The 15,449-nt window shown below is 51.6% G+C and overlaps 6 protein-coding genes across 6 annotated transcripts; 1 reads left to right on the forward strand and 5 right to left on the reverse strand.

The window, feature by feature from the left end:
• Window positions 1-1,083: 1,083 nt before the first annotated feature.
• Window positions 1,084-2,559, forward strand: PMZ80_008222 (uncharacterized protein; the record flags this gene model as incomplete). Its single annotated transcript, XM_064876623.1, has 1 exon — window positions 1,084-2,559. The coding sequence occupies one exon, from the start codon at window positions 1,084-1,086 to the stop codon at window positions 2,557-2,559; it is 1,476 nt and encodes a 491-aa protein (XP_064727930.1).
• Window positions 2,560-2,863: 304 nt separating this feature from the next.
• On the reverse strand, window positions 2,864-4,291 carry PMZ80_008223 (uncharacterized protein; the record flags this gene model as incomplete). Its single annotated transcript, XM_064876624.1, has 1 exon — window positions 2,864-4,291. The coding sequence occupies one exon, from the start codon at window positions 4,289-4,291 to the stop codon at window positions 2,864-2,866; it is 1,428 nt and encodes a 475-aa protein (XP_064727931.1).
• A 395-nt stretch (window positions 4,292-4,686) lies between these two features.
• Window positions 4,687-5,931, reverse strand: PMZ80_008224 (uncharacterized protein; the record flags this gene model as incomplete). The annotated part of the gene is made up of 1 exon (XM_064876625.1): window positions 4,687-5,931. One exon carries the CDS (start codon window positions 5,929-5,931, stop codon window positions 4,687-4,689), a length of 1,245 nt encoding a protein of 414 aa, XP_064727932.1.
• Window positions 5,932-6,987: 1,056 nt separating this feature from the next.
• On the reverse strand, window positions 6,988-9,032 carry PMZ80_008225 (uncharacterized protein; the record flags this gene model as incomplete). Its single annotated transcript, XM_064876626.1, has 4 exons — window positions 6,988-7,821; window positions 7,872-8,223; window positions 8,270-8,804; window positions 8,858-9,032. The coding sequence occupies 4 exons, from the start codon at window positions 9,030-9,032 to the stop codon at window positions 6,988-6,990; spliced, it is 1,896 nt and encodes a 631-aa protein (XP_064727933.1).
• A 701-nt stretch (window positions 9,033-9,733) lies between these two features.
• PMZ80_008226 (uncharacterized protein) lies at window positions 9,734-11,156 on the reverse strand (the record flags this gene model as incomplete). Its single annotated transcript, XM_064876627.1, has 2 exons — window positions 9,734-10,717; window positions 10,770-11,156. The coding sequence occupies 2 exons, from the start codon at window positions 11,154-11,156 to the stop codon at window positions 9,734-9,736; spliced, it is 1,371 nt and encodes a 456-aa protein (XP_064727934.1).
• Window positions 11,157-13,374: 2,218 nt separating this feature from the next.
• On the reverse strand, window positions 13,375-14,604 carry PMZ80_008227 (uncharacterized protein; the record flags this gene model as incomplete). Its single annotated transcript, XM_064876628.1, has 1 exon — window positions 13,375-14,604. One exon carries the CDS (start codon window positions 14,602-14,604, stop codon window positions 13,375-13,377), a length of 1,230 nt encoding a protein of 409 aa, XP_064727935.1.
• Window positions 14,605-15,449: the final 845 nt, after the last annotated feature.

Genomic DNA, 15,449 nt, shown 5'->3' on the forward strand with positions numbered 1-15,449 from the left:
TGGCGCTTGATCTGCCTGTGGTCCACATCGACGACTCCATGAACTGCGAATTAATCATGTCCGTCTTGTTATCCAAAGCATAATGGTGAGAAGCAAAGACGTGGTGGTTGAAGGGATTCGGCAAGAGCTTGACGGTAAAAATGAGACATAACTACCGGGCTTGGCCTTTGCAGCTCCGACCTTGCCTGGTCGGCAGCGTTTTTAATTCATCATTCAAAAGCTCTTACCGTGCCAGTCTCTGTTCAATACCAAACAATGACACAAATCAATGGCGAGCCCAGAGTCTCTGTGCCTTGGCGTTATCGACAGGTAGGTTGGTGCTATATAGGATGGGAAAGAGCTTTACAATATCAATGCGTCGATAACTGCCGGGATGTTGGTGGGTTCAATCACTGTCTCACATCAACTTCCTGGACAACGATACAGATACATGGACTTGATGAGAGACTGCAGGCGTCTTTCGGCCCAGCAGAGATTTGACAGCGTGATTGACGAGATTTGGATCAGTGTACCTCAGTCTGGCTCAGGCCAACAGCTGGCGTAACTCGATGCAGAATGAAACTCGAATTACTATGCTTCAAGTCCGAGTCAACTCATCATGTCGGTAAAGAGAAATACAATCAAACATCTTTTCCCCGCGCGCGTTGGAAGAGAAATCCCAATCAGATTCAACAGAAATCGGTCGAAAAGGTCGAAAACGTGATTGAACTCAATAGGAACGCTTCCGGAGGCAGGCAGGAACCACAGCACTCTGCTCTCGGCTCAGTAGCAGCTACCCTTGCTGTTGTGTGCAACTGCCTGAGCTGATCAAGCCATGACTTCTTATGATACAAGGCATAGGTGTTCTTGCCAATGTTTTCGTTGCTGCAAAGTCTGGTACTCTGCATTGAAAGGTACATTGCGGACAAGTGGCCAGGATTCGCAACACTTTAATGCGCTAACTGACCAGGCAGCACCGGAAGGTGTACCAAATATGACCTCGAACCACGAAGGTATAAAGTGGTGTCTTATCTTCCCACGTTCGTTCTATTTGGCATTCAAAAGCACGCCTGCTACCAAAGTCTAACCAAATCATAGGTCAATATGGTAGCCATGAACCCTCTAGCAATACGCCTCTCGAGGCGTCGCGGCGCGGCGTCAGAGCAGTCAACCGACGAGACTACTAGTTCTGCTACCAAGGCAGAGGCTCAAAGGCTGACAGCCCTTGTCCGTGGTCATAAAAAGCAGAAATTGACCCCAAGGGGTTCGCCAGTCCTGACAGATCTACCAACGGAAATCTTCCTGGAAATGGTCCCCTACGCAGCAACCCAAGATATGGTCTGTCTCTCCCTGTGCAATAAGGACCTCTACAGACGACTTGGGAGGACCTCGCGCATTGTCGGCAACCTCTTTCGGGACGACGACGCGAAAGAAAGATTATTGGAACGTCTGGCACAGGACATGTACATTGTCACTGAAGTCGCAGATCTCACTCGAAATCCACTGACGCTGTGTGAGGCCTGCCTCATTTTGCATTCAGTTCCCTACCCGGTCTCAGGTGGAATTGAGGATGAACTGAACAGCACCCGAACAAGACGAACACTGAACCCGGAAAAGAGACGAAAGAGATGTCAGCGCAGATGTATAGCAGATCCCGACATCCTACACAACCAGTTTGGTTTTGGCCATGTTCGGGTGCTTGGACAATTGTTCCGGGCGGACGCCATAGACCAGCTGCACCAATACATCGATCGAATGACAGTCCAGAAAAGAGGTCAGAGCGTCGGATACCGCACAGCCTTCGACTTCAGAGCCGCAGTCCGTGATGACGGAAATGTGTACATCCGGAAGCAAGAGTGGATTCTCATAGATAAGGACGACATATCCCTTCCCTGGGAGCACCTACAGGATGGGATGCAAGTCTGCGCACATGTCAAGTGGTCTAAATTTCACGGCCAGAACGACAACGATATCGATACTATCGAGCGTGCTTTGAAGCATTTGAAGGTGTGCGGTGACCTCCCGTCGTGGGGGTTCGCGCGCTTCACCATGGCAAACGAGGAGAAGACTTGGGCTCATCAGCCGTTGCAGCAGTGCGAACATTGCCCGTCCGAATATCGTCTCGATTTTGGGGCCGTATCAGAGTCAGACATGGCAGTCGTGCTAACAATATGGATGTGCCTGGGCGAAGGAAAGTCCATGGTGGAAGGTGTATTTCCAAAGATATTCACGGGTGGCGCTGATAGCTGGGGTTATCTCCGCGATGAAGATCGACCCAAGAAGTATGAGTTCGTGCCCGGTAGCGTCGTTCAGGCATTTCAGGGGCACACCAGTCATGATGATCGTTCATACAAGCCGGAGTGGAACGACTCATTACAACAGGCTTGTTCGGCTGGGTTGGATATTTACGAGGTCAGCACGCGGGATTACAAACAACAGTTTGAAAACATCTACGATAAGCTTGGCTGGAAGCGGGATACTCAGGCTTTCTCTCTGACGCGGTCCTCCTCGGCGTCAACTAGCACCAGAGATGGCTTTAGTGTGATCGGATCTGCCAGCGCCGATCATCAGTCGCAATGAAGACAGGTTCATTGTTGTGAGGTCAAGAGGGCGCCGTGATACCCAAGCAGCAACAAAACTGTCTTTGACTGATCTGGTTCGAGGCGTCAAAAGAGTGTTGATGTATGACCGACGATGCTCAGCAGCAGCAGTCCAAATGGTCCGACCATTCAAGATCAGCATATTTCATAGCTATACAGGCACTAGAAAGCAGTCACATTTCGGAGAGTTGTGCGTAAAAAGCCAGATCAGTCTCATAACAAGCCTGCGTATCACATTATCTACCGTGCTGTTGAGGCAACCATATACCATCTACACTACTCAACTACCACCTCCCAGCCGACCCATCCTCAACCCTCCGATACGCAGCCGCCATATCACTCTCCCAACTATCCGCACTCTCCTTACTCCCATGCAACCCAATTCGCAACGCATCAACCCTATTGAACCCCCCACTTGCCTTGCGCACCTTCTTCCGCCTAAGATTATTTCCATTCCACTTCCTCTGCTTAACAAAACTCCACACCTTGTCCGCCCAACCCCTCTCCTTCTTCACCTCCCTCTCCCTCGTCACATCTCTCGTGGACGCCCTCCTCCCCCCATCATCCCCAAAAACCTCAGCCCACCACTCAATCAACTCCCTCCGTTCCCCCTCCCCAAGCCCATCAAGCGTATCCCTCCTCTCCCACAACCTCAATCCCCGTCCATACCTCTCAACTCTATTCCTATCACCCCCCAAACTCCTCATAGCACCATACTGCGCAGTAGGCAAATCCATTTCCTCCCCAAACCCACCCCAGCCCTTCGCTGAAGACCGTCGATCATCGATTCGTGCCTGCCGTTCAAGAAACAAATGGCGGTAGGGACTGCGGATGCTGCTGATGGGGTCGTTGAGGTGGGCGTAGTAGAGGAACTCTCGGGTGGGGGAGGTAGATGTGAGTTTTGGGGTGGTGCGGTGGAGGATGGGTTTCGAGCGTGGATCCGCGAGGAAGATGTTGCGGGCTTTTGAGAGGAGGGTTGAGTGGGAGGAGCGGCGGGTGGATGTGAAAGAGGGGCGGGAGTGCAGTGAGAAGGTGGTGTCTGGGTCTGTGGGGTTGAAAATGTCGTGTTGCTGTTGGTAGTATGCTGCTTGTTGTGCGTAAGCCTGTTGCTGAGCTTGAACTTCAGCTTCAGCTTCGAATTGAGCTTGAGCTTGTCGTTGCATATCTGCCTCCCACTGAAGCTCCGCTTGTCGCTCTGCCCTGTGTTGAGCCTGTGCTTGTTGCTCTGCCCTGTGCTGAGCTTGAGCCTGTGCTTGCCGCTGAGCCTCCACCTTCGCCTGAACTTGACGTCGAGGTTCTAGCTCTGGTTGATAACCGTCATCGAACTGCCGCGCATCACGACGATCGGAATCAGATCCGCATTCATTTCCTGTCACATACCCTCGCGCAGCATCCCGATCCTCAACGTTATCATCCTGTCCCGGTAGGGTAGCAGGCGAATACCGCCTTCCCGACCGCGTCGTGCTTCCCCGAGTCCCTCTCGGCGACTGAGGAGACGTGGCCGTCGCCTTCTGAATCCTGCCATTGATGATCCGAGGAGATTTCGGGGCGGCCTGGTACGCCTGGTATCGGGGTGATTTTGGCGGAGGCTGATATGTTTGTTGTCGGTACCCACTGAACTGTGCATTCTCATTCTGGTTCTGGACGATAGTGGGTTGTGTTCTGCGCGGGCGGCCGGGGCCGCTTCGCTTTACGGCGGGTGTGCGGTGCATGGTTGATGTCGCTCTTGACTGAAACTCGTTTCGAAAGGACTGCGTAGCGCAGAGCGACGCATGATGACGGCTGCGTTGTGCATAGTTATGTTGGTAGTGGAGGGCGGACAAAGAAGGTTGATATGTGCTGGGAGCGGCGATTGCGAACGATGTCAAGGATGTGCACAGACCATAATGCCATTGTCTGTGGTTGTTCGGGAGCGGCTTATTGGAGGGTCTGTGCTTCGTTAGCTATAGCCTGCCTCCCAGATCATGAATATGACGCATCTGTGTCGAAAGCTATTATTGCATTCAGTCATCAATGGTGACTAACTAGCGAAGTGACATTCAGATAGATGCGTTACCCACATGACAGTATCTCTATAACGCTAAAGCGCAGAACTGAAATGTCGGTCTCAAAATCTCCTACCCCATAGCTTTTCTCGAATCCGATATTCCTCCTCTGCCCTCTTTAGCGCCGCTCGCCACTCTCTTTCCATCCTCTCCGTGATACTCTCAGCCTGCTCCTCAACAGGACTCTCGCACCCTCTTAGGCCAATGAATCGTCCCCACCTGCGCCTTTTCGTGTCCAGATCTACAACGTGTCTCCTCGTCTCATTATCCGCTGCAACTGTAGTTGTGCGAGATGAGCCACACCAGACTTTGCCAAAAGCAATGGGACATGGGTACATCCATCTTTCCTCACCAGCGTCGACGGTCTGATGGTACCATCTTGCCAGGTCGTCAAGTTGATCGTGTGTGAGCAAGTGGTATTGCAGTAGACTCTGTGGGAACTCGGGATGAGCTTGACCTGTCTTGACTGAGATCAGTGGGACGAGCTGACTGCCTAGATGCGCGACTGAGGCTTGAAGGTGTTTCTGCTGAGGTGTTTGTGGTCTGCGAACGACGACCTTTGTAGGTAGAGATGTGGAAAGGTGTCTGCGGTGAGCTCGACGTTTGCGGATGGGAGATCGTGGCTTGACGCGCGCAGTAGTAGGAGAGGCATTAGAGGTAAGTACAGCACTAGGCTTTGGCAAAATACGTCGATATGTCGTTGACTGAAACTCTGTAGTCAACTGCTCAACAGGGTGAGCTTGTGTTTCTGAAGACGTCTGTAGTGCGGCCACAGAAGGACGACGCGAATTGAGCCGGAGTGGCAGGCGCACGATTTGCTCTATTATCGGACTATGCATGCTCTCCAGTCCTTCATTGGCATTCTGCCTTCGCAACGATGGAGGTTGTCTGCGCACTGATGGACTGATTGGTGGTAAGTCATCGCCTCGCGGCGTCCTCGGATCTGCAGAGTACAGAGACGACATAGGAGAAGCGGGTGTATCTCTCTGTGAAGCTGCATAATTCGTGCTGACGGCACCGCTGCGCTTATGCCATGGTGCCGAACATCGTCGCTCAACAGCAGTAAGAGGAGTCTCTCGTAGTGACAGCGGCGATGGCGTAAGGAGTTGAAACTGCACCGACATCCTTCTCAAGGTTTCAGTAGTTGATGAGTTCTGAAACGAGGTTACAATCTTAGGCAAGTGTACAGAAGGAGAAATGACTGGCGTTCCGGGCAGGTCATAATGCTCATTCCTGACCATGGCAGTAGGAGTGATCGGAGAGATATCCATTGGCGAAATAGGTGACATCGGGTCGACTGGCGACATTGTGATCTGATAACAAATTGATGTTTCTGAGTGAGTGTATACAGTTGGTAAACAAGCAATTGCGAAAGACAAACGACTGACAAATGTTGCTGGTGTAGAAACAACTGAGGGAAAGGTGAAACATATCCTGAGTCTGAATGAGGCTCAGTTGTGGTCAGAGCAGATATTGCTTTGTTGCGTCAAGACCTTTTCCTGGTGTTTCCCTTTTGTCTCGGTTCTTTCTCTGCCTTCTCAGGGGTTCGAGAACATGCACCTCAGAGGCACCTTCGTAATCTCTATCAACACTGCTTGCTGTAGACGCTTCTTCAAAATACACGAAAATAGTATTCGATGCTATATCTCCTCTGACCTCGAGGTATGAGTTGAGCAGTGAGACTGATTTTCCTTTTTGCGTAGATGTGGTGTTGAGTACTGGCGAGTTATCTCCGCCGCTGCCATTCAGGTTCTGATGCGGTTGGCTCTTTGTGTCAGTGTTCCTGAATAAGCAGCTTCAATTATCTCAGCGACAAAGAATGCCATTCGTATAGTGCTAGCTCGAGGCACGTTTTGTCCCAATGTAGGATGTGCCGCCTGGTCATCGTTCGAGGCAGCTGCCACAATTTTCAGCAGTCCAGCCGTGATGATAGCAAAGCCAGTCTCACAAACCTCCCAGTCCTCGTGGAAGGTCTCTTCAGAGGTTGCTGGATTCTCTCTGCAAGCTCGGCCTTAGCCTTGGTTGCGCATAAGTCGCTGTCCGCTAGAACAACCATGCTGCACAGTTACCCAGAAGGGCTATATTCAATCTTCTTTGCATTGCAATCATACCTAATGAAGGTCTTCCAGATGTAAAATACATAACTTCCTTCTGTAGCGCCTGCACAATCAATGTGCTCTGGGTTAACAATGCTGCGAGACCTCGCTGTCACACGCTCGCAATGCTAGCAGAAATCGCGATTATGCCTCCTCTCATCCCATGTATGTCCCACAACTCGCTTGTCTCGACTTTTCATTCTCATGAAGATCATCCCAAAGCAAAAAAATAACAAGAAAGGCTCGTCCGGCGCGCTGTGCAACGGCTTATTCTGCTTCCTTGACGAGTTCAGTGGCTTCAGCTGCCGCTGCAGCGGACTCTGGTGCCTTGTCCTCAGCCACTGGAGCAGCTGCTGATTCAGTCTTGACTTCCTCTGCTGGCTCCTCTTGCTTCTCAATCTCATCGAGGGCTGCAACCTTCTCGCCCGCATCAGCTGTAACTTCAGCGGAGACCTTCTCGACAGCTTCCTCAGCAGGCACAGTATTGGCCTCTGGCTCTTCAACCTTGTCGTCAATCTTCTCGTCCGCCTTCTCTTCTGCCTCTTTGTGTACACCGTTTGTAGTTGTTGGTGTGCCCTTCTCTTCCTTGGCTGGCTTGTCTTTCTCAGCCTCGGCTGGCTCTGCACCAAGCAAGACATTCCACTCAGCCAGCAGCTTGACTGACCTCTCGCGGAAGTGGTATTCCTCGTCCTTGGGGATTGTGTTCAGCTTGACAATGCCCTTCAAGACCTTGTTGATCTTAGTTTTGCGAATGATATCAACCTCGATATTGCCGCCGTAGGCTTCCAGCTTCTTGATGTAGCTCGCCATTTGAGGCATCTCAGCTTCGGCCGGTTCTTGCTCTCGTGTAAGGAAGCCTTTTTGTAGTTTGTGTCGTAGGAAGAGCACTTCCTTCTCTCGCGCCTTGCGGGCCTCAACAGGATCTAGCACCTCCTCTTCCTTTTCTGGCTCAACCTCTTCTTCAGATTCTTGTGCCTTCTTTTTCTTTTCAGACTTGGCCTTGGGAGTCTTCTTCTCAGTCTTCTTCTCAGTCTTCTTGTCGGTCGTAGGAGTCTTGCCGGTGTTCAGCTTGATCTTTGTGGTTTTGGGAGTCTTTGCAGGCTGTTAGCACTGGTTAGCCCACGAAAATGTCAGTCGAGTAAATTACATACCTTTTCTGGCTCTTCATCGCCGCTCTCAGCCTCCTTCTTGCGCTTCTTGGAGGACTTCTTTGGCGCCTCTTCAGCATCTTCCATATCAACATCTTCGTCCACCTTGACCTCAGACTTGCGCTTCTTCTTCTCAGCTTTGGCAGCCTTCTCAGCCTGATATTCTGCTCTCAGTCGTTCATCCTCTGCCATGGCCTCCTCGTGCTGAAACAACATCTGCTTGAAGTGTTCCAGATCGTGCCCTTCAGCGGCGACCTTGAAAGCTTCAACAAGTGATTTTGTCTTTCCCTTCTCCGGCACACCCTTAGCTTGTTCTGCGTCGAAAGGAGTCAGGTCTGTGTTGGGTATCCAAGCACTGTGAACGTTAGCTTTGTCTGCTGATCACTGACATGAGTACTCACAATTCGTTGGTGTGCAGGAACATGATGGGAAAGGTTCTGTCGCCGACCTTCTTGCCACCCTCGACGTACGGCTCCTTATATGTACCATCTTTCTGTTGAGCAGTGACTGGTCGGGTGTTCAGTAGCACCTCTGGTAGCATATCTTCCGAGCAAATGATAGCCGGCCACGGTGGGTAGCTCCGTAAGCGGGCCAGATAGAGATCACCAGGTGTGGCATCCAGATTTGTTATCTTGGCCTTAGACTGCTTCTTCTTCAGGGTTTTCGATCTGTGCTCCGGGACACCAGTAGATGATTTACGCTTGGGCTTTGCTGCAGATGTGCCATTGCTTTCTGGTGCGGCTGCCGGTGCAGAAGAAGCTGGTTCCGTTGTAGGCTCCGCGTCTTTCATCTCGGTATCTGCGTCAGCAGCCTGTGCAGGCTCTGTAGACGCATCTTCGACCTTCTCCGACTCTGGTGCTGCTGCTGGTTTCTCCTCAACGGATTTAGCTGGCTCGGTCTCGGCTGGCTCAGGTGCGCCATTTACTCCGGCCGATGCTGCAGAGATTAGCAAGTGTCCTAACTATCACCGACAATAGAGCGCAACTCACGTTCGGCAGGCTTGCTACCGGCCTCGTCCGACGGCGCATCTCCCTGTGCCAAAGCCCCAGACATCTCTGCTGCTGGCCCAGATGCTGGTTCTGCCAGAGATGGAGGAGCCTTGTCTTCGGGTTGAGTCACCTTGACTGGCACAACAGTCTCTCCAGCTGGTGCGGAGTCCGACATAGCGACGACTTTGGTGGAAGATATGCCCAGATGGCGAGCGTGGTAAAAGAAGTACAGTCGATGGCTGTCGTCTGTGTCAGTATGAGGTCATCCAAGACGAAGTGAGGACGCTGGTGAGGAAGCTGCTGGGCATCGTGATTGCCGCCGTCGCTTGGTGGTGACGCGACTGAGAGTGCTGAGAGCGGTTGGATACGAGAGTCGCGACTCGTTGTTCTGACCTACCTCTAATATATGTTTGACGCGCTTATCGATCAGATATCGAAAGGGCGATGCTTAGAGATGGAAGTAGTAGATGAGTGGTGGTTGGGGAGGATGCTGGCGCAAAGCAAAGAATATGTTGGAGAGAGCAGCTGCCAAAGACAAGCCGGGAACTTTCTCTCTGCGACACTCAGATCGGCGCAGATGGAATTGCCAAGGCTGACGTCTGAGCAGACACTGTCTTCAATCAAAATCACGCTAGTGGGTGGAGGAGGAGAATGAACGTGCAAGGAAGTCAAGACGAGACGCATTGTTTGTAGCCAGTTCTTCTTAATTCGACTTCAGGAAAACGATCGTGTATCGCTTTTCCAATCTGAGTAGCGACATTAGATGCCATAGCACATATCCCCAAGAGCCGAGAATAGGTCGTCTTCCAACCCAGCTTCCAATCTGACGCCGTCCATGTGGGTATCTTCGCTATGAATACAAAAGTCGTGTCTGCATCATTCCTGATAAAGCACCCCAGCTCTCCTCTTCTCTCCTTCGTAATCAGCAATATCAAATTCTGGCACTTCCAATGGCTCCATGGTTGGCTTATGCATCCTCAGGCACCAGAGGAACCAGTCCTCGATCGGGAGCAGATTCAGCAGAATACCGTTGACTTGCCATCCAACAGCACAGATCGCTGCTCCTGCCACTGCATCAAGAATAAAGTGATTTGCTGTTGACACAATTGCAATCAAGATCATGAGAGGATACATGAAGCCTATCGCCAAGCATAGCATTCGACGGGTCGACGGTAGCTTGAAGTGCGGGGCGAGCCGAGGGTGAGAGTTGTTGAAGAATGGTAGCTGTACTGACCTCGACCGCCGATGTTGTGGTGCAAGTGGTATCGTCATAATCGTCACGCCGACAAGCAGAGAGTAACCGAAGTGTAGTGATGGCATGGCTGCCCACTGATTGCAGAATTTGTTCGCCGTCCATACTGAAACTGCACCATCTGCGCCGTGCACGGTGTCAACGAATCCGAAACTTCGGGCCAGATCACCAATGTCGCCTGCCACCTCTTTATCGCTCAACAGTCTGGGAGGCATACATGGCCAAAGCGTGAAGACAACAAATGCCATCAGGTTGCAAGTTGCCATTGTTCGTCTCCGGGCTTCGTAGAGCCAAGACCCAGATGGTGACCCCCGCAGACAGCCATCGACTTCACCAGATCGGTGCCGAATGAGGCGGTTGCTCGTGATCGTGTAATAGTAAAGCCAAATTAAGAATGCGATTGTGCCTGGGATGTGGATGAAGGAATATAACCAGTTGATGTATCGCATGAGCGCTGGAGCGCCCATGAAAAACTGCTGGATTGGCACTTCCCAAAAGATATGCAATCTCTGCTCAACTGCTATCACTTGTAGAGCATGTTTCCGCGCAATATTGACCGTGCCTTCGACGATCGTAAGAGCAGTGAAGGCCCGACCTAGTTGATATACCTGTAGAAGCACTGTCAGTATCGCGGTTGAATGATCGCAGCGTGTGCCATACCCAGTAGATCAGCGCCCAATACCATGCTTCAACCAAGAATGGGAATTTATGCAACAACCTGCTAAGCAACCGATTCCTGAAGACCGCTGTGTTTGGTGTTTCAACTGTCTTGCACCAGCCCAGGAGCCGCAGTTGTCTCTGTCGCCATTTATTCTCTTGCGACGGTAGTAGCGAGGGCGACAACGATCTGTTTTTCGTGGACAAGGGCTTGATGTCATCACCTTCGTAGCTGTTCTCGCCGTCTTCAAGCACTTTTATGGTCGGCGCTGACTCCTGCCGTCTTGTGCTTCGATTCGAGAACGTGTACTCCGTGGCTCGATTTATCCATGCTCCACCAAACAGTAGAGTCACAACGACCAGAGGCTCAAGCACTGCACCGAACCCCATCTTCACTATTGTTACGGTTGGCGCGTCGCGTGATCTCGATCCTCAGCGGTTTACTGAGCTGTACAGTCTGTAAATACAATCAGTTGCCACGACAGTATAAGCACAACATTCCACCGGAAGATCAAAGGTAAGTAGACAAAAGCTGTGGCAAGCTCGTGGTATTGAGCCGACTTGTCAGCACGGCAGCGACGGAAACATTTTTGCGAGTCTGCCATCGCATCCAACGAATGACGCAGATCGAGCACAAGCACTCCAGCATGGAAAACGTCTGTGGACACAAGATGCAACAGCTTGAGAAGCTGTTAGCTGACCGAGATAGAACCCAGCGCAATAGCGTCCACCACAGTCGGCTCCGGGCATCGCGTAACAGGTTGTCAATGCACAGAGCGGAGAGAACTGGACGCTGACAATATCCGATAAAGTTATGTTAGCAAGATTTGACCGCCTTAACGGTGTTAAGGTTCCCTCTGGGAGCATAGCGCACATGCTCTGTGGATGGTTTGTTGTCAGACAGCCAAAAGTGCAGTTGCGACTTGATCTGCTTCCGGAAATGGGTCACGCTGACTGAAGTCGTGTGACAGGAGTCGCGCTTCAAGCGAGGGTTCACAAATCGCTAACGTAACCGTATTAGGTGCAAAATGTGCGTAGAGAGCAGTGTGAGGAAAAGATTACTCATCGTCGACGGAAGCAAGGGAGGAGCAACAGATTCTTTGTTCGATGATGATGCAAAATCAAGGTGAGGCTGAAAATTCCTCTGCTCGAGAAAGGCTTGGCAAAGAAGCACCCGGGCCTTCCGCATTCCCGTCAGGCGTGCGCCGACCTGATCTTTTACTCGCAACAGCGCTTTGAGCGCTGCAGGCTTCATAACATTAGGCAGATTGTTTCGAACATGGCAGACTCTATGCTTCACGCACGACTTCGAGCTGTCTACACTGGCACGCGACCAGGTGCCAACCGAGTTCGTGGTACTCACGCGACGTCGATCTTCCGTTGGCATCCGACCAGCCTTTGTTGATAGGAATCTGGTCACAAGCTTTGCGCCAAACGGCTTGATTACTCTTCGAGCTGTTCCGATCTTCCTTCAAGTTTGTGCACTTTTGTTTTTATTCGGCACATGGATCGTGCCGAGTCCGAGTTCAATTGAACCGGGTTCGAGTTCCTCTATGCGACCTCCAACCTGGCAAGCATGAAAGGGTATGCCAGCTGCAAGTTGAGGAGTACATCGTATCGGTCAACCTCTGCGGGTCACCGTTACCGAGCCGGGTTGACACGTTTTACCTCTGATATTCCTGTCATGGCAGTCTACCTGTGGCAAGCGAACATGCCCTAAGTAAGCGCATAAATGGTACTGCTGTTACAGCTATGCACGAAAAGTCGCTCCGTAGATAAGATCAGGGGTAGATTTTTGCTTGCGTGCGAGAAGCTCGCAGCTCCTTCTCTCAATGCTCTCTTGGTGTTGATATTCGAGGACTGGCAGCCAGGGCCTGCTGTACAGGCTCGGCTCTCTTCCTAGTCATGGCTGGCCCCAGACTGCAACCTAACAGATTGCCTTCTTACAGTCCCACACGGTTTACTCCTCTCCACCAAAACAGTGCCTGTCGGCGGCCGCGAGCGTGAAGTTGGAGAGGACCAACCATGGAAACTGTTGAAGTAAGCACGACACCGACCCGCCTCTCATCTGAAGACAGCCACATGATAGTAGTCCATGAAAGTAGTGGCCGACTTTCATCGTAGAGCATAGGTAGCAGCAGTTGTGTAAGCATTTGAAGTGAGGGGTCCCGCTTCAGACAATCCCTGTGGAGAGCCACACGCTGGCTTGCTGGTCATCGTAGGCGAAGCGTGCTGTTATGTATCCCGCTGAGCAATCGAAGCCGGCCACTGGTATTAACCGGGTGAGATACAGCAGAAAGTTGCGACTATCCAATTGCCTAGCCTTGCCCAAGACTCAAACAGGATCTTGCATCTCGACCGAACAGGACGCAGCTTGTCGGGCGGATGCTGAACATGCTGAGCTGGCGCGATTCGTGACTTGGCCATCGATATCTTTGTTCGCTTTTCGAGATCGATTTTTCGCACCTACCGACCGTACTCTGTGATACCACGTTCCCATCGTGCTCCCTTCCCATTGATTGTTGACTGAACCCACCTTGCAACTTACTGGCAAATCTGTGCTTGGAACTTTTTATTCGTCGTCAAAGACCAACATCTACGATCATGTTCAGCCAATCTTTCTTCCGACATTTCCGATGCCGCTGCCAACCACACTGACAATGAATTGTCCTTCATTCTTCTCGTCAACGCTCGCGGCATCTCTTATGCCCCACCCAGCAGCTCCAAATGAGCTCAGGTCCCGAGCAAGTTGTACTACATTCTCATTTGCAAGCACGTCCCTCCCAAGCTGTAGTCTGCCGACGTCCTCAGAGCCCATAGACATCAAGGTCAGAACGGTATTGGCAGCTTCAGCACTGACACACCCGCTCCTTGCGACACTCTCCAGAAGCATTAAGGCTGCTCGTCTACCAACATCCTCTGGTGTTTCACCACCTTCTGCTCCACTTGCAGCATCACTTGAGTAGAACACGCCAGGACTTGAGCTCTCAGCTATGAGCGACAGGCCGAAACCAAGGCCAACTTTCTTCTTTTCCGTGACACCGCCTTTCTCGAAGTTGACTAGCTGAGCAGAACCCATATCAGAGAAGATGTAAATATCTGGCGCCAGCTGATTCAATACACCCCTGGCAGCCTCGATCATTCTCGCGTTATTGCCACCACTCACACCCGTCGCATACGCAACGCCTCTTACTCTCTTGACTCTTCCTGTTTTGAGCATATGTACCGTCTTCGGCAATCGCACCTGATGTCCAAGCACGACTTGTACTTCTCCAGCACCACTATGTCCCCTGACGGTATTGCTCGGATTGCTTCTCTTGTGTACCCGTATCTCAAGGTCTCTCTCGATTCCAAACTGCGCGTAGATGGGTAATATCGCCGTCCGAACAGTATCGACTGAGATATCGCCCCACTTCTCTACTGCACTGGTGATTACGCCAGGTCCGGTAAGCAGCACATTCACCTTCCCTTTGCTGAATGGCGCAAGGAGACACACGGCAAGCACAAGGTAGCTGATACCTCTGCCAACTCGCCCATCCACTTCGTGCCGCAGCACACCATTTGCGTCGGCGCCACGACCTGGTACGGAGCCTGTGATTAGGCCTGGTTTGTAGAGAAGTGTCGTTCCGGTGTAGGAGATTTCGATATGGCTGCCGTTTGTGAGGGACTCTAGGAGACGCAGGAGGGATATCTCATGAGGTGCGAGACCTGGACTTGTCGGATTCTTCGAGCGGATGCCGGAGATATGAATGGGGCGGCCGTGGAGGGTTGCGAGAATGAGGCGCGAAGAGAGCGAGTTGTGGGTGGTGAACTTTATGGGTGCTTGCGTCGTAGACATGATGAGCGCGCACGGCTGAGTTCGTGCTCAATCTATCGAGGCGGCGATGTGTCTGCTCACGAGACCAGCTCGTAAGATGAGCATGAGCGGACAGTAGGTTGGTAGGTAAATTGAATACGGTCGCATTCCAGAATTGCTGGAACTTTTTTCTCCAACTGCAAGAACGATCGACGAATTACTCTCTTCGGGTATCGCTTATCGATAACGGCCCACCTCTACCTGGCTTCAAAACCACGGAAGCTCTCCTGGCTCTCTTTCGCAGCACAATTTTCTATCGCGCAGAAGTGATACCAGTCGACATCAACCTCTCCTCGTCTCGCAATGCTACACTGGGACAAATATTCAATGATTCTGCTGCTACCCAACCGTCGAGCCACAACTGCGAACCACGTGGTGGGCAGCTAGATGCCGCTAACCCAGAAATGAACATGAAGCAGATACATCAAACTCAACCCCAAGCATTCTCGTCCGTTGGCCTTTGGGAACCGAGCTTGCCAGGCTGGTTGCAGGGAAAACCGTACCGTTAGCAGAGACATCAGCTGTAACAGGATCTTGCAGTCCCTTCGACCTAAAGGATTGCTGCCACTAGTTCAGACTCTCGCCGGACAGTGTTCCATATGCTCTGGAGGTGGTAACGCACTGCTAGCGTTGGATGTACTTTTGTCTCGCTTGTGGCAACTATAGCCACCTCGGAGCCTATCGTGGGGAAATATCTTCAGCAACGTTGAAAGTCTTCTGCACGAGCAATATCCTGAGATGTGTTACGACTTTGCTCGGTACGTTGCTGACATGTGGTATTCGGCGCTCGACTGGATTGCTGCAACGAGCACATCCATTACCAAATC

This window comes from Knufia obscura (genome assembly GCF_036327395.1).
Source record: "Knufia obscura strain CCFEE 5817 isolate CBS 148926 chromosome Unknown scaffold_10, whole genome shotgun sequence".
In the NCBI taxonomy this organism is placed as follows: Eukaryota; Fungi; Ascomycota; class Eurotiomycetes; order Chaetothyriales; family Trichomeriaceae; genus Knufia; species Knufia obscura.